The sequence below is a fragment of the Caretta caretta genome, chromosome 9 (genome assembly GCF_965140235.1).
Source record: "Caretta caretta isolate rCarCar2 chromosome 9, rCarCar1.hap1, whole genome shotgun sequence".
In the NCBI taxonomy this organism is placed as follows: domain Eukaryota; kingdom Metazoa; phylum Chordata; order Testudines; family Cheloniidae; genus Caretta; species Caretta caretta.
The window spans coordinates 87,872,856-87,890,988 of record NC_134214.1 but is presented as its reverse complement, the minus strand read 5'-3'; the positions used below and the strand labels follow the sequence as shown (position 1 = coordinate 87,890,988).

General features: G+C 40.7%; 1 protein-coding gene across 15 annotated transcripts in view; it reads right to left on the bottom strand.

Moving 5' to 3' along the window:
- Positions 1-18,133, bottom strand: part of TENM1 (teneurin transmembrane protein 1) — a 1,415,133-nt gene that overhangs the window by 197,996 nt on the left and 1,199,004 nt on the right. For 14 of the 15 annotated variants that reach the window (XM_075132522.1, XM_075132521.1, XM_048862940.2 and 11 more), the window contains 3 exons: positions 8,721-8,873; positions 2,240-2,439; positions 534-744 (listed from right to left, as the gene is read on the bottom strand). In XM_075132522.1, the coding sequence (XP_074988623.1) occupies positions 534-744; positions 2,240-2,439; positions 8,721-8,873 (564 nt within the window). The remainder of the gene's footprint in view (positions 1-533; positions 745-2,239; positions 2,440-8,720; positions 8,874-18,133) is intronic. The other variant, XM_048862946.2, reaches the window with a different exon arrangement.

Sequence of the window (18,133 nt, the reverse complement as noted above, 5' to 3'; positions counted from 1 at the left end):
ACACTTCCTGCAGCCCACCTCCCTGCCTTCTTATGTTTTCAATGGAACCAAGCCAAATGGCTTCCTCTGGTTCTTTGTTATGTACCCACCCCATCCTTATCAATAATGTCAGCACATGGGTGGGCAGTTTCCTAATTAACTATTGCCTACCAGAGAGGAAGAAGAAGAACATACAACAGGTTTTTTTTTTTAAGGTGGGTGGGCGCCATATACACAGGAAGCACATTTCCCCTGTAATTTCTTGCAATAGATTAAAACACCTAGAAAATACGTAGACATTCAACACTAGTAACTAATGATTTTAAGATATACCAAAGGTTTAGGTTTCATTAATTCATAATGAATTTTTAACGAGAGGCATGATTCTCCTCTTACCCCGGTGTAAAGGAGAAGCAAATACACTGAAGTCAAGGTAATCAAAACAAAGTAAAATCTGTTGAAATCAGATTGGAAATCAGGCTCAATAATTCCTTTTCAAATGCAGCTTTTTAACATAACAACCAGAATAGGAATGGCAGGGTAGCTGTTCTTACCAATTGCTGTAGTTAATAAAAATACTTGCTCCATTTTCTTTCCGTCATTGTAAAATGCCATGTGCCAAGCTCCTTGATCCATATATTCAATGAAACCTGTCTCTTGCAGGGATGTTAAGATCAAATTCCTAGGAGCGTGCTGAGACTCCTCTGAGTTCCTTGCTTCCTGTTTAATTAACTGTTTTCCATCCATCAGTTTTACAAAATCAAACTGAAATAATAATGGCAAAAATTATCCAGCTAGAGAATTTTTATAGTATTTTAAACCAGACAAATCTACTGTGAATGTCTCAGTCAGATAGGGTTACTTTCAAAGGGACTGCTTGATTAAGTGTTCACTAATGTGAGTAGGGGTTGCACAACCTACTCTGTTAAGATTCCATTCTAAATAGAAGGTGTTATTAGAGATAAATCCTGATCTCTGTTATAGCAGTGTAAATCCAGACTCTCTCAATTGAAGCCAATACATTAACTCCAGAATTACACCTGTGTAATGGGGTAGAGCTGACATTTTCAAACTTTATTGCTTAAGTTAGGCACCTGTATGATTTAGGAACCAAAATATGGATTTTGAAGCCTAACTTTTGGCACCCAGGTGTGAAAATGGTTGGCCTTTAAAAATACCAAATATCTAGATGTCTCTATATTTCGCTTTCTTTGTAGTTAGTTTTGTTAATACACATGAAATCTATATCTTGCTATAGAAAAATTGGTAACATTTATTGGAGTAGCCATTGACAGCTTTAGGACCAGATCCAGTTGACTTCAACGGGTGCTGGTCAGGCCTTCAGTACATCTGAAAAGATGAAAACCTTCTAAAAATTCCTGTTTAATGGAAATATAAAATAGTTTAAATATTTGTAGGTATTCAGGGGCCTGATTTTCAGTCACAACTCCAGTTAAAGACAATCAGCGTTGTGGGTGTTCAGCACCTTAGATCAAATCCCTTAATTATCTACTAACAACATTTAATTTAAGGAAATGCTAGCATTAAATATATTTGGACATAAAATACATGTATTTGAAATATGTCCCATAAACTGTAATCCTGCTACATCATAGATGAAATATGATTTAATTATACTTCAGAAATGTTAACTGAATATTCCAAATATATTAATACTACATAATATTTCAGTATGAACAGTGATGAATCAAGTTCTGCCGGTGTGGCGAGATTTCCTCTTGCAAAGTCCTAGCTAACAGTAAACATTTAGAAATAGTATTATTATTAGAAGTCAGAATACCTTTTTGCCTTGTCTTTTTTACATTAACCACATGAGCAGTTTGCTTTGTTGGATGTGCAGAAGGAAGTTTACTAAATACTAGGAGCTCAACTTTGAACAAGATTGAAGCTATATAGATTCACTTAACATATAGGCACAGCGTCATACTGCCCCAGTGGTGGATCAAGGAGGCGTTTTACAGTATGTCCTTCTCTCTGCTGGTTGGTGCAGAGGGAGAACAGGATTATGTCCCCACCCCACTTACTTTAGGGTGATAAGCACTGCTAACACCCCTACATTGTTCTTTTGCTTAGAAGAACCCAGAATCTGTAAGTGTGGCTGAAGAGAGGAAGGATGGGGAAAAGGTTAATATTTACATCTCTCCCTTCCTCCTTTATAAAAACATTGTAAATATTAATGCCGATACAGCTCTTTGAAAGTGTAAAGCACAATAGAATTGCTGGTATTATTATTAATTACCTGAGTATGAGTGGGGGGAATGTTTCTTCTACCGTAAATTCCCAGCAGAGAGTCCTTTGCAAGTGAAATGTTAAACTTCAGGTATATTGGGTGATGGATAGTAATCTGAAAACGCCAGAATAAACCTGGTGGGATGGTCTGCATAACCTGTGCTCCAATGTCAACTTCTCCTGTGTCTATAGCCCGTCCTTTCTGAAACACTGATTTTCCAGAAACAAAAAAAAAAAACAATCACTTGTCATATTCACAAAGAGTGAAAATAATAGGCGAGGTAGGTAATAATAGGTAATTATTAAGTATGTATTAATATGTTGGAAATTAGCTAATTATTATTCAGTTAATCCACAAATGAATTAATTTGCAAGATTTACAGCTACGCACTGTAGAGTACTTTTCTCCAGAAAATTTCAGTAGATTTTAATGATTGTAGAGGAGTCTCTATGTAACTGGGAAAAATGAATGTTCTTGCATACAGAAATTAGGCCCACAAACAAAACCCTTTCAACTGAATATGCACTGACAGAACACACTTCGGGTATATCCTTCTGACAATTATTCCAGACCATAGCCTGGTAGGTACAATATAAGGTATTCAAATGGACAGTATTGGACAGTGAGTAGACTATCAGGACTGGTCAGTGAAAGCTGAAGTATAAATCAGGATCTCTTCTAACACTATTCTTAACAAATTTACTATGATATTGCTAATCCAGTCTGAAAAATAAAGAAGAACATTGTTGTTGCTAAAGGTAATGGTTTGTAGTTGATGTATACAACATAGGAGGGCAGGAGGATAGAGACAAACAGTATATCTAAAGTGATGTTTGGCATCTTGTAATTATGCAGGCAATACGTTTTCAGACATCATAGTACATAACCTCTTGAATTGATGAGCTGAAATATTAGGGGAAGAACAAAAGAGGCAATTTCAAACTGAGTATGAATTGACATGCTTTGTTGGCTTGTATCACTCCTTTATGTTCTTTTTAGCTTGCCAACAGTTAGCATCCTGATAGGTTGCAAAACCATGGACCCAATCCTGCAACCATCAAAGTGAACTGCAAAAATTGCAAAACTCACATATACGTCAGCAGAAGCAGAGAGGGTCCTACGTTATTAGAAGGATTTAACAGCATGGCATTGAACTCAGTAGCCCATTCCTTTTCTGTATCACCTCACCCAATAAAGCATCAACATGAGGGGAAAGGATGAACAACTAGAATGAAATAGGAATCTCACCCTTTATAATGCATATGGAATACTATAAATGGCTTCCTAAAAAAAGAAAACGGGACTAGTAAAACTGTGGCCAGCTATATCCAGAATACATTAATAGTATAAAGATCCTTGGTGAGATCATACATAGACTTTGACAAGTGTAGGCGGTACACAACATTCTGAATGAACAGAGCCATAATCTGCTAGGCAGGGGAAATTCTCAGAGTGCTGGATCTACTGGCTTTATGGCTGCTCTGAGTCACCACAATGGGAAGTAGGATCTATTTGTGTAAGGAATGAATAACACATGTATCCCCCCAAATGTAGAGCACCTATTCTTAGGGTACAGAATGAGTTCTCTAAGAATTCACAAGTAAATATGTTACTTTAAATTATAATGATTTCAAACTGGTTCTTCAACAATTTTTTTTTGGGGGTGGGGGGGAGTTCAGCCTAATTTTTGTTTCAGTTTCCTCTAGCAAACAAATTCTTGAATTTTGAGTTTTGAAAATGAACTCAAACTTTCTAGTGTGATCAGGAATCAAATGAGGAGAAAAACATATATAAGTCTCTCTTTGGCTATTGTATAATAAAAGAAGACTTCTCACCCATTTCAAGGACTTGAAAGATTATATCTTAATGTCTCTTTGCAAGCAGTTACCTTAGGCTAAGTAAAGCACTAAGGAACGTTTTGGTGATATTGATATGTGATCATTTAAAATGATTCAATTACAAGGTTTTAGAGCAATAACCATAAGGTCAGGGACACAATACTGTTTTGTAAGTTAATGGGATTGTTGGTCAGAGTTGATGGTCTTTAAAAAATATTACCTTATCTCTCCCCAAAGCCAAAATGCTTATTTCTTTGTTGCAGGTATACAGTATCATGGGTTTAAATATGTCCACAGGTTATGATTTAAGCACAGAAAATTTCTGATGTAACTAGATTTGGTTGAATTGTGTGTCAGTACTGACGGTCTTGAAACAATACATCTCAAAAGATCTCATTGTCTTTCAGCTGAAGAGGTCTCAGTTTAGATTACACATATATGGATCCTTTACAAAAATATATTATTACGGTTAGTTTTATATGACTATATATGAAAGAAATGCATGTCGGCATATACAGTGGCAACAAACGTGAAATAAAATACATTGTCTGTTAATGGTATTTAGTGGCAGTATCCATATCTTCAAAATATTACATTTCTCAGCTAATCATTACAGCACAAAATAGCTATTGTAGAATCCAACGCTTTCAAGCCTCATGCCTAAGGCTAAGATTTTGTCACAGATATTTTTAGTAAAGGTCCCGGACAGGTCACAGGCAAAAAAGAAAAATTAACGGAAGCTGTGACCTGTCTGTGACTTTGACTAAAAATATCCCTGACAGAATGGGGATCTGCGGATCCCCACACCACTTGAAGTGGGGCAGCTGCGCAGGGGCTAGGAGCCACCTGCAGCAGCTGGGGGCTGTGGGGTACCCCTGCCACCTACAGCTCTGGGGGTCCCCCGCTGCCTGTGGTAGCTATGGGGTTCCCCCACTTCCTGTATCAGCCAGGAGCTGCGGGGTACCCCCGCTGCCCGCAGCTCCAGGGGCTCACGGCAGCCAGAAACTTGGGGGTTCCTCTGTGGCCACGGTGGTGGTTAGCTGTGGGGTGCCTCCCCCGTCTGCAGGGGCCAAGAGCTGCAGGGTACCCTTGCCGCCCGCAGCTCCTGGGGCCCGGAGCTCAGGGGTTCCACCACCACTGGCAGCTCCAGGGGCTCCCAACGCTCACGGCAGCTGGGAGCTTGGGGGCTCCCCACCAGCCACAGCAGCTGGGAGCTCTGGGGGTTCCCTACCACCCGTGGCAGCTGGGAGCTGTGAGATTCCCCTCCACCCGCGGCGGCCAGAACTTCGGGGGATCCCCCACCACCTGTAGCGGCCAGGACCCTGGGGGTTCCCCTGCCACCTGGGAGTTCCCCTGCCACCCAGGGGTTCTCCCGCTGGTGCCGGCAGCTGGGAGGTATCCCGCAGCCCGCGGCAGCCGGGGGAGGGTCCCCCACCACCCACGGCGGCTTGGAGCTCCGGGTGGTGCCAGAGGCAGGGGGGATATCCCGCAGCTCCCTGCCCCAGCGGGTGGCGGGGTACTCTGCAGCTCCCGACCACCTCAGGCTGAAATCATGGAAGTCGCTGATTCCATTACTTCCATGACTAAATCGTAGCCTTACTAATGCCTGAAGAAAGCACATGTTTTCTTACTTATTGAATCATCATTACTACTTCACAGGAAGACATATAACCACTGATCTTTCAGCATTGTTTTCTAAGCTCTTTTGAACCAAGCAGGCATTCAATTGTAAGTAAGTATCTGAGTGTAAAGTATGCAGAAATTATTGTCTTAAGGTTTCTTGCTTCTTCTAGAAGTATGCACTGAAATAAACTTTCCAAATGTCAATGCTAGTTGCTGAATTTGTCCTGAGTGACATTTTTTTAACCTTAATATATTTTGTCTATGAAAAAAATGTATTCTTAAATTATTTTAATTTATTTATTAAATATTTTAGAGTTTCTGCAATAGCTGCCAAATTTTACTGATTGGCTTTAATCCTTCACTGTTCCATAACAATAATAGCAAAAGATCGATTCTTAAATTGCAAGTCTCTTCTGTCTTCAAGAAAGTAAAAATCTGAACAGCAAGATGCCAATTATCACAGGAAAGTACCCGTATGCTGATTATAATGGATTCCTGAGACAGACAATCGCCAAGTACCAGCATCAATCGAATGCCTGGGTTTTTAATCACATTGCTCCAAAGCAAAATGTTAAATTCTAGCCATAGGTCAGTGTGTTACAAAATGCCTCCTTAAAGAAGCCTGCTTTGCCAGTTTGCAAATTTGATTTTCATTAAAAGATTAATTAAAATATACGTTCTCAAAGGCTGGCAAACCATCTCACAATGTCACTCAGAGATGGGAAATTGTGAGATTGTAAATATCTGGCAGTTTTTAGCTATCCCTGTGAAATCTCTATAGGATTGAAGTCGACAGACAAAATACTACCCTTTTCTGCTGGAGGTGTGTGAGATTAAGGAGGACAAGCTCTGCTGCTCATACATCCGAACTACGGGAGGGAGGTATGGCAGCCTGGGATACTTTACCACTCTCTTACGAAGAAGGTTGTGTCTCTCTTGTTAATGCATGCTGCCACTCCCACTATACCTGCTTGCTGGCTGAGGCCCTGGCTGTGGCTCTTAATTTAGGACTTTGGTGTGCCAAACAGCCTGAAAGGGAGGTCCTCATTCTAGCAAACTCATGGGCACTAAGTAGAGAAGCTGTTATGCTGCTGAAGTGTAAGGGGCTGCCAACTTCCCGCTCCTCGCACAAGCACAAGCAGGATTTGGCCCTGTATTGTGAATAAGGTGTCTGATGGCTATTTAAATAAAAGATGGGAAATGAAAGTGAGAAGTGGAAAATATTCAGACCGGAATGCACACCCATGAGTGCACAAAAGTTGTAGAGCTGGGCTCAAGGAGCCTTTTTCCATGTGTCTCCATGAATGTAGGGAATACTCCCCGTCAGTGCCCCACCCAAACAAGAAGCGGGGGAATTGGTGGCAGAACAGTCTAAATCCACTCAGCACTGAGCTGTGGAGCTAGCTGATGCACCCTCCTTTGAAGCGGTGCAGATGCTGCACACTTCTAAGCTTTGCAGCTTCTGTGGAATAGTGTGTTCCACGATACTCAGAACAGTTATGACCTACCACAGAGAGGCCCCACACGTACATAAATCATCTCACACGTCTAACTGATTGGTAATACCATAATTTAGCTTGTTTGTGCGGGGAACCCTTTCTATAAATCCCCTTTGAGAAGTCAAATGTTTCAGAAAAGCTTTTGTTAAATCTGAAGTATACCGATAAAGTGATTTAAGAAAGTCAAGTACAAGGTGTATGATGTAACTTGGCCCTTTCCCACATGGAATCAGGGCACAAATACAGTGCTGCAATTCACCATCAATCCATTCTGAAGAAAAAATGGAAATGACAATACTGTCACCTCCTCGTGTGTTACTGCAATTGCTTATTTTTCTTCTATGATCTCTTTCTAGTTGGGCCACATTGATTTGTAAGCCTATTGTTCTGGAATGTAATATCCTTTTGTAAGGATTGCTGCAACAGTGGCCTATCTTGTTTCATATTTAGGAGACAGTGGCACTTATTCTATCTGTACAAAAGGCAGAGAATTCCCTATCATTGCGAGAGCATCTTTACACTGCCCTACGGTTTGGATTACAGGGGTGTGAATAGCAGCATGCATCAAAGTGCTGTACCGTAACTCTGCTGCATGGACACAGGTGTGAACTAAAAGGTTCCTAGTTCACCTTAATGTAGTTTTCTTCAAACAGGACTACATTAATGAAAACTAGGAACCTTTTGGCTCACACCGCAGCATTCACATGGGGAAAATTCAGCGCAGCCCTTTGGTGCACAGTGCTATTAACATCGCCGTAGCCCAAACTGTAGGACAGTGTAGACAAGACCTAAGTTTGATTCTGCCCTTCTTCCCCACCTAAAGGCTGGTCTTTGTCTTCATCTTGATTTCTTTTCTCCCAGTTTCCTTGATTTCTCCTCCTTCCCCTTCCTCTCTCTATTTCATTCTTCTGCTGTGCCACTATAATGAGAAGGAGATTTTATCTACCACCCATGGTCAAAAGAGCATAGAAATTCTATCCTTCCACATGAAGGGAGATGGGAGGGTGAGCAAGTGAGAGTGGAATCGTCACATTTTCTTTTCCTTTTCACTACCCAGACCGTGTTTTGGAGAAGAGAAAGATGTGGAAGCTTGGTCTTTTTCACAGTGGACAGCTTGAATTTCTTCATTCTGCCTAAGACTGGTTTTGATGATCAAAACATTTGCATAGCAGCAAGTCCCTCAACCCCACACACTGGGGGTTGTTACCAACAGGGGACCTGCTCAGCTATGGGCACTGAAGGTCCCAAAGCTGGCTTTCATCGGATCACTGCTTTTGAAAAATGAAAGCCCATATTTTGTTCCATGGGCATCACTTTCTGCATAACCTTGTGCCGTCCATTGATTGTAGTGGGGCCCTGCTTGAACAAAAAAGTTACTGGCACAATATGACCCATTGATTGGTTTAAAGTCATAACAGAGGAGATTGACTATTTTTTAATTAAGGTTCAAATTGTGACAAATATGTAATCCGAATTGCATTAAAGTTTCAATACTCCCAGCCTCCTTCCCTGCCCTATACTCACACCTACCTTTCTTCTCTGATTTATCAGACACTTTCCCTCCGATTGGCGAGTAAGTGGTATCCATGGACTCCGTGGCCCTGTTTCCTTTGCTGAGTCCGTTTTCATAGAGCTGCCCTTCTACAGGCTGCAATTGCCATGTTAAGCCAAATAGATGTACTGCTGTAAAAAAATGAAGACCAATTAATTTATTCCTAAATTACAGCACCCTTGATTGGACTAAGAAAGAATGCAGCAAACCTGTTTCTGCAAACATCAGGTACCATTTGTCTCTGTGTGGAAAAAAACGGAATTCCAAGTTTCTAACTTTACTCTAAAACTAAATGTCTTCTTAATTTCCACATTTTCTTTTGGACACAGGCCAATGAGATAGGTGATGAATTTCTTCAGCAATTAATGGAAATGCTTGCAATAAAAAGGCTAATGGTTGTGTGAATATGATACTCTCTGACAGGTGCTATCTGTTTCAACTGACCAAGAGCTCTCTCCTTTGCTGCATTAATATAGTGCCACAAAGTAAAGCTGTTCACCTTTTGCTGCCCAGTTCTGAGTGATATTCTTCCTGTTATGTTCCAAATCATTTTCAGCCAGTGTCTGCCTAATCACTGAACATGACCATGAGTGTGTGTGTGTGCGCACCTCCCCGATTCCCACGCGTCCCACAAAAAGGTCAGGCACAATTAGTCCTGGAGCCAAGGGAGAGCAGGGACGTCTTCCTTCCTAATTCCCAGGAGGCACACCCCAAAGTGAGTGTGAAAAGGTGGGGGAGCACAGTCATAGTAGAATGGGACTGACCTACAGGGGAAACAAACTGTACCCCACAAAAGGGCAGTTAGCAGGCAAGTACCCTCTCTGTCACAGTCATTTCCATTGCTCCCTGTGGGATGGTGCACCCCTGGACTGTATATAAATGATATTGTCCATGTTTCTGATGTGATGGATGGGGGGAGGGATAGCTCAGTAGTTTGAACATTGGCCTACTTAAACCCAGGGTTGTGAGTTCAATCCTTGAGGGGGCCAGTTAGGGATCTGGGCAAAAAAAAATTGGGGATGGGTCCTGCTTTGAGCAGGGAGTTGGACTAGATGACCTCCTGAGGTCCCTTCCAACCCTGATATTCTATGTGACAAGTGATAAAGGAAATGTACTTAATATTCTTCCGTATCTATTAGGAAGCTACACAAATTAGATTTCACCTTGCCATAACTGCAGCTAACGTGAGAGAGACAGTGCTCTATGACTCATCAAGAAGATGAAAAGTGGGAAACGTCCATAAACTTTGTTGAAAGGCAAGATTAACAATAATTATGTGGCCAGCAAGGCTACAAGAATACTGCACAGCTAATAAAATGTGAGGTACAGTAGTTTATACTAACTGCACAAGTATTATAAATCTCTGCACCATGTTTTTAAGACTCACCATCCATATATCCACAGCAAACATGATGCCCCAAATTCTCATTTCATTTCCCTGACAGGGCAAGAAAACTTATCTGATTTATGGGCTAGATTCTGATCTCAGTGTGTAATTGCGAAAATTATTCACTTCTCATTTACATTAACGTAAATTCAGAATAAGTTCATTGGCCTCAATGGACTTACTCTGGATTTATACTGGTGTAACAGAGATCAGCATCTGGCTCTACATCTCAAAAATATGTAATCAGTATACATATCTATAGAATAATAATAATTTGCATCTTATGGTCTAGAAGACCTCATTGATACTAACCATACCCTGTGTTCTGGCCTTGGAATGTATTAACCCAACATGGTTCACTAGTACATACAATGGAAGCAGCAGGGATCACCATGTTTGCTGTACCTCTGTGTTTCTGTAGCATGCAGCATAATGGGGCCCTGATCCTACCAAGAGCTGTGGGTTCTATTATATATTAACGAAGAGTTGGCAATTAATTATAATAATATATACAAATAAATATGACGTGAGGTTCTGTAGCAGGTCTATATTCATGAATTGCATGTCCATGTTATACGCTGCTATATGGTGTATGTCACAAGGCAGGGGGCTGAATGTGCAATGTATGTTTTTCCTTGTTCCACTTCTTTTTTAGATTGGCTGCATTATGCATTTTGTCAGCCATTCTCACCAATTAACCTAGTTTGCTTTGTCTTCCCTTCTGGCTGGGGAAGTACTGTAGTTTGTGAAGTACGTGCCAAAGCTTGGCAAGCTAGCTGAACTGTTTGTATGTTTGACAGTCTGTTTCCTTCCTGAAAAATACTAACTGCATTATAGAGATGATGGCCTTTGCCAGCCTTGGACTCCTACTTGTAGCCTATGGGAAATTACATGTGATACCACTAGGTAGGTTTCACGTTGAACAATGTATAAGGCTGGATGTTTGAACAGAAAATAAGTTCTGCTTGAATTAAATTAAATGACTTCTATCATTACAGAAACTGGTTATCTTGCAATCTTAAAATAAATTCAATTTTCATTATATTAACCATCAAGTTCGTGTATGTGAACTATAGCTCTTTGACAAATTACCTTCAAATCTAGGTACAGTATTACTCTGGTAATAACCAGATTACATACAGCACTGGAAGCCATTAAGTCTTGGAGAAGACTATTTCAGGAGCTCACTAAAGGAAGTAGCACATATTTATTTATCATTTTCATTAATATTTTTCATCACACTAATATTTTTCTTTTCTCAGTTAAATATAATTTCTACATTTCAGTTTGACCTATAAAAGAGGTGCAGTATGCATGATAAAAACTACATTTTATTTTAAATATACATAAATTTTACCAAATAGGAGTCAAGAAAGTTTGCTTTTAAATCTCTTTCAAAAATCTCTGGAAGACCATGAAGCTCCATGCAGAAAATGTGTACTTGATTTTATTAAAACACAGCAAAGGATGTTACCATTTGAAGCACTCTCCTTTCTCATTTGCCAGCACAATACTAGCTTCCTCTCTGCACATTCTCATTGCTGTTAATGCAAGCACCTTCTTGTGTTTCTCTCTTGCTCTCTGGAACAACCAGCCTGATTTCTCTGTCTCCTTGACTTTTTACCTTATTACAGATCTAATCTGAAAACATATCTTTTCTTGATGTACCCAAACCCCAATTTATCCAGTCCTCCACTATTATTTTATTATGTAGCTTTGTCACTGTATGACTACATTCTGCCCTCAAAGACTTATACATAGCTCCTACAGAGGTGATTTGGAGGCAGGAAACACATTTGAGGTAAAAATGTGATCCTCTCTTTATCTAATATTTTGGGGTACACCACAGATGCCAGATGTTAAAGTACAAATTGCAATTCTATTGCATTTATATATCACATGTTTAAGTCATTCTAAAATTTGAGATCCTCCTTGCAAAAGATAAATGTAAATATATTTTTTTACAATAATACGATATATGGTTAAATTAAAGACCTTGATCCAGATACTAAAAGTTTGACAGAGTTTACAGTCAGCAGAGCTGACGAGAGTGTAGGATGCTGTGTGGCAAAGGTGGATCTAAGCTTGCTTTCTACTCCCTCAATCCGGACCCAATTATGGCTGCTCGAAATTTTGTCAGCTGCATTTGATCCCATAGGACTGCTGTGCTGGCTGACGATACAGTGGAGCACTGCACACTCTGCCTTGTCCCCAGCACGCCACCTACATGAAGCCAGGGAGCAGTGGCAATGCTGGCTCTCTGGCATCTCCATCACAGGGAATCCTTGGTTGCCCCTTTAGGGTAACTTTCTGGCTGTTTTGCACCAATGAGGTAACTCCAAACAGCCAGGGCCAAGGCTCTGGCCCTTCATCTGCAAATAAAGAATTGGAATGACCTATTTTGCTCAACTTTTAATCAAGAGGAAATTGACATTTCTAGATAAGTAACTCATGTCTTGTAAGTTTGCAGCATACTCAGGCAAAGACTCAGAAATATACAAAAGCGGGATTTTCAGATTTCATTTTATAAACTGGATTATTCCACACTTTCTCCTTATAAAGCCAATGATCTAATTTAATTTATTTGTATCTACCTTCTGTGTAAGCACAGCTTGTCAACTTTTGTGCTGCAAGTCTGGCAGTATATGAAACGTATGGTTTGGCTCAAATGCAAAATAGACTCAACAGCGAAGAGATGACCAAAAAAACAAAACAAAAAAAGCCCTTTGCAATAAGCTTATCTAACCTACATGACGAATTTTAGGGGACAAAATCCCACAAATGTGTAGTCTCTCCAAATCACCGACCTGCACAAAATGCCTTTTGCTTTGCTTTCCATGCTATTTCCATTTATTTTAGAAAATCTTATTAGAGCTTCCTCTATCAGGTCTAGGAATTACAGTAGCTTTGACGGAATGGACTTCATCAGCTGACCATTGTTTCTGCCCCTCCTCAGACAATCTCCAGCTACTTGAAAAGTATTTTCTGCAATTGCATACTGGTCCTGTTTACAATGTTGGATTTCATCCATGCTGTAAAGTCATGATTTGCATTGGTGTTTGTGATGATATGGGAATTTTCTGAAATAGTTTTATGAATCTTCAGTTTCCGCCTATACTTTGCATTGCTAGCCAGTGTGGGGAAGAAGATTAATTTTGCTCTCAGGCTATGCTAAAAGATGTAAGTGCATGTGTCACCTCCCTGTTTGGATGGAATGAATAGAGTTATTAAGGGACTGGCTGAAACTGACCCAGGTCGACAATGCAAGCTCTAATGACTCATGTTATTCACACTCAGTGGGAAGCTCCGGCCAGGGGTGTTGTAAACTCAGCATGGCCCTGCTTGGAAACAAAGGACAGAGTGAAGGTCAACCTAAGTTACACTACACCAACTACGTGAATAACGTAGTGGAAGTCGACGTAGCTTAGGTTGATTTACCCCCGTGTCTTCACTGCGCTGAGTCAACAGGAGACGGTCTCCGGTTGACTTACCTTACTCTTTTCAGAGACCTGGAATACCAGGGTCGATGGGAGAGCGTTCTGCTGTCAATTTAGCGGGTCTTCACTAGAGGCTCTGAAAGAAGCTGAGCTCTTTCACCTGAGAACTGACTAAGGAAGGAAATCAGAGAGAGACAGAGCCAAAAAATGGAGTTCACTACAGCTTGGCTGGTAAACTGTGGCTTGACCATTATTTCTCTGTGCTGACCTGTCATAAATATAAAGGGACAGGTAAACCCCTTTAAAATCCCTCCTGGCCAGAGGAAAAATCCTCTCACCTGTAAAGGGTTAAGAAGCTAAAGGTAACCTCCCTGGCACCTGACCAAAATGACCAATGAGGAGACAAGATACTTTCAAAAGCTGGGAGGAGGGAGAAAACAAAGGGTCTGTGTCTGTCTGTGTGATGCTTTTGCTGGGGACAGAACAGGAATGGAGTCTTAGAACTTAGTAAGTAATCTAGCTAGAGATGCGGTAGATTATGATTTCTTTAAATGGCTGAGAAAATAGCTGTGCTGAATAGAATGAATATTCCTGTCTCTGTGTCTTTTTTGTAACTTAAGGTTTTGCCTAGAGGGATTCTCTATGTTTTGAATCTAATTACCCTGTAAGGTATTTACCATCCTGATTTTACAGAGGTGATTCCTTTTTACTTCTATTAAAAGTCTTCTTGTAAGAAAACTGAATGCTTTTTCATTGTTCTAAGATCCAAGGGTTTGGGTCTGTGGTCACCTATGCAAATTGATGAGGATTTTTACCAAACCTTCCCCAGGAAGTGGGGTGCAAGAGTTGGGAGGATTTTGGAGGGAAAGACGTTTCCAAACTACGTTTTCTCGGGAACCCAGATAAAGTTTGGTGGTGGCAGTGGACGTCCAAGGGCAAAGGGTAAAATAGTTTGCACCTTGGGGAAGTTTTAACATAAGCTGGTAAAAGTAAGCTTAAGAGGTTTTCATGCAGGTCCTCACATTTGTACCCTAGAGTTCAGAGTGGGGAAGGAACCTTGACATGACCTAGGGACTTTCAGTGCTGTGTACCACTTGAGTAATAAATTCTACTTTGTTTTGAAAAACACTGTGTGGGGTTTTGGTACAAATACTGGCTGACGTGATTAGTCCCTGAAGAGTGTACAAGTCAATTCTTTAAATTGGACTCACTGAGCAGAGCTCACGGTGTGAAGCAGGCGTGCTGGAGCCCAATAGCTCAGTCTAGGAGGCAGTTAAGGCTGCGGGGCCTGCCCAGAAGGAGCAGTGAGACACTTGGGAAATCTGGCACACTAAAGGGGTTCCTCCAAGAGACTGTTCAAAAACTGGAACATAGCACAGATCCCGTGGATCCGTGATAGAGTTCAGATGAAAGTTAAAATTACAAGCCTGATTTTCAGTTGTCCTAAGGCTCTTTACACTACTTTGTCAGTATAAAGGAGACAAAGTGAGTATAAATGTAATTCATACACTGCCAGTGATGTAAAGTGGCTTCAGTGTAAATGAGAATCAGGCCCAAAGCTGCACTGTTTGGAGGAGGACAGCTTATCCTCCATTAAAATCATTAGATCTTCTAAGTAATATGCTAGTAATAGTGTGCTATGACCAAGTTATGAGATTCTGTGCCTTACAACTGCTACATTCTTCATTTGGTTATGATTTATCAAGGTGAAGAAAGGGATACTGGTTTCTGGTCTGGTAACCTTTCCTGAAATGAAAGATTTGTACCACGTGGCTATTATGTCCCTCTTGACTCTTAAGCATTTTCCTCTCTACAAGTAACACATTTTTATACTTCAGGAATAAAAACCTTGGGACAATTAAAAAGAGGGATCATTTCTTATATTCAGTCATATAAGGACTAACCTGGTTTCACATTTCAAACTGAAACCTCTGTTAGAGTTAGGGACAGACAAATAAACAATCTTGGCAAACAGCACAATCAGTATGATTGATTGGCCTTTGTCAACTCTTTCTTTCAGTAGAACCAAGGATTTGTAACTATACTGGAAATGTCCAAAATTTCTAAGACAAGCCTCTGCTAGTATCTATTAGTCAGACCCGGAATCATACAGAATAGAAACTAAGACATCCTGTTGTGAAACCTTTACTCACCTAGATAAGCATTTCTGGACCCCAGTAATCCCACTGAAGCATTCACTAATGTGATTTAAGGTTGCACAGCTGTGTCCCAATCTGAAGAGTTTAACAATGTATATTCTACTGTATTTTCTGAGCTTTCTGAATGGTGTAGAAAGCTACACAATTGATATTATAGATCAACATGTTATTGAGGTAGAAGTTTCTCAAAACATGGCCCAACCTTACAACCTGCTAAGACCCAAACTTGCAATACTGCCCTTTACAGTGTGCGAGAAGGGACTGAAATAAAGGACAGGATACAATAGAAAATAGCAAAGTGTTTGAACTTGTGCAACATTTTCTATAATATTGTTATGATCCAACACCCATCTCTGATGTCTGCTACTTCGAGTAATAAATAATGGGATAACATCAAATTTATTTTTCATGGGAGAGTTGTAAATGTGTCTGAAATAAGTGATATATCTTACATTGGGGGACAATGGGTCTGATTTGCAGAGGCGCTGAGCACTTGCAGCACCCACTGAAGTCACTGGAACCACATGGGTTCAGCACCTTTGAAAACTAAGCCCAGTGACTTTGCACGTTCAGATAATATGCTGATAAAAGGCTCAGGCATTATGAAAGCAAAGTGCTATGAACCAATGATTGTTCTTTGGTCAAGTCCAATGACACCTAGTTAAACAGTCAAATCATCAACTAAGAACAAACTATTGTATCATACTTTAAGAAAACAATGATTTAGTGGAAAACTACAGAAACTAATACCATATGTTCTTATACTAATAAAAATTATTTTGTAAGATTTGTGTCACCCTATTTTTAACATCTGATTTGAATTTCCTCCACAATTGCTGATTATTGCTTGACTTCTTAGTTTTATGATAAGACTCATCTAAGCAACAGATGCTGCATCATAAAAACAGAGTATTTAGAGACAACACTACAGAATCGTAATGCATTTTAATATAATCTATAACAATACAGAGCCAGAGATAAAGACAGCAAAACACACTCAAGATATTGAACCATACTTATGTACTGATGACTTCCATGTGCTAAAGCAAGTTGATGTAACTGCACTTATCATTCACCTTTAGCTCCTTATATTATCTCCAGGCCATAATGAGGGCAGGGTGAGTGGGGAAGCCGGCAAGGGGTGCAAAAAGGGGCGGTGCACAGGATGGGGCCCAGTGGTGTCAGCCCCAACTCCCCTGCAGGATTGGGCCCAGCAGCATCCGACCAGAGCCCAGGGTGCTCAGCATTCCTCTTCCCCTCCCTCCCCCAATCACAGGCCAAATTACCCCATCCGGAACAGTATCCCAAGCACTAGGATCTTGGCGGGGCAACAGTCATGCATGGAGCTGAGTGTTGCTTGGCTCCTACTAAGCATGCTCATTGCTTAGTAACTTAGTTACTGTAACCCACCCTTACTTGTTGCTGCCCCACCCTGATTCAATTGGTATTACAGAGAACAAAATAAGGAACCTCCCTCTGATCCACAGTTATAATGCTCCACTGACATATCAGGGAATTGACTCTGTCAGGGCCAACTGGCCCAGGATGCTGAACACACCTTGGCTTTTCTCTTAAAAGGCCTCTAATTTTGGACTAGGGACAATTTTCAGTTGTGCTCAGACATAAAAATACAGGCCATTTACTGTACAGGTGCAGAGACCAATATGGAAATCTGCACTGTGTGCCAATCTGGAGTGGGGCTGCTGGTGAGATATACACTGACAAAGAAGCATGTCTACTGTGATCTGTCCTGGTAGCATTCTGCACTGTGACCTAGTCAGTCTGTTCCTGATACCTTTCTCTATGAGACCAAGCCACCCTTCTCTACGAGAACTTGGTGATAAGTCCATCTAGCCATTACAACCATGACATTGGCATTGTCTCACACTGAAGCACACCATAATCTGATTTCACAATCACAGCCATATACTTTCTTCTGTCTCCACACTTAAGTGTGAGGGGCCACGCCTGGCCAGAAGTCAAATGTCACAGAGCCATACAGTTAGAAGGGACCGCAAGAGTCATCTAGTCTAACCCCCTGCCAAGATGCAGCATGCATCATGCCTCTTATCAGCTGTCACAACATAGCTTCCCCCACTGAATGATACTTCCCACACTGGCCTTATACAAACAAGCCATGCTAATATAATCCTTCCCCTTTATGGGGTATTATCACAATATGCTTCGCAGGATTCTGCAGGAAAAATGAACAGGTATAAGCCAACCATAATATTGTACCAGGAAGCGAACAATAATCAATATTCTTCTTAGAAAAATAAAATCACAATGCAAAAAGATAAAAAACAGAAATCTTACACCCCCCATCCCCTGCAAAATGGCTGTCTCCCTCATATAAAAGGCCAGAGAAAGGGTGACTTCTGCTTATATGGCGTCAGATGCTATGTTGG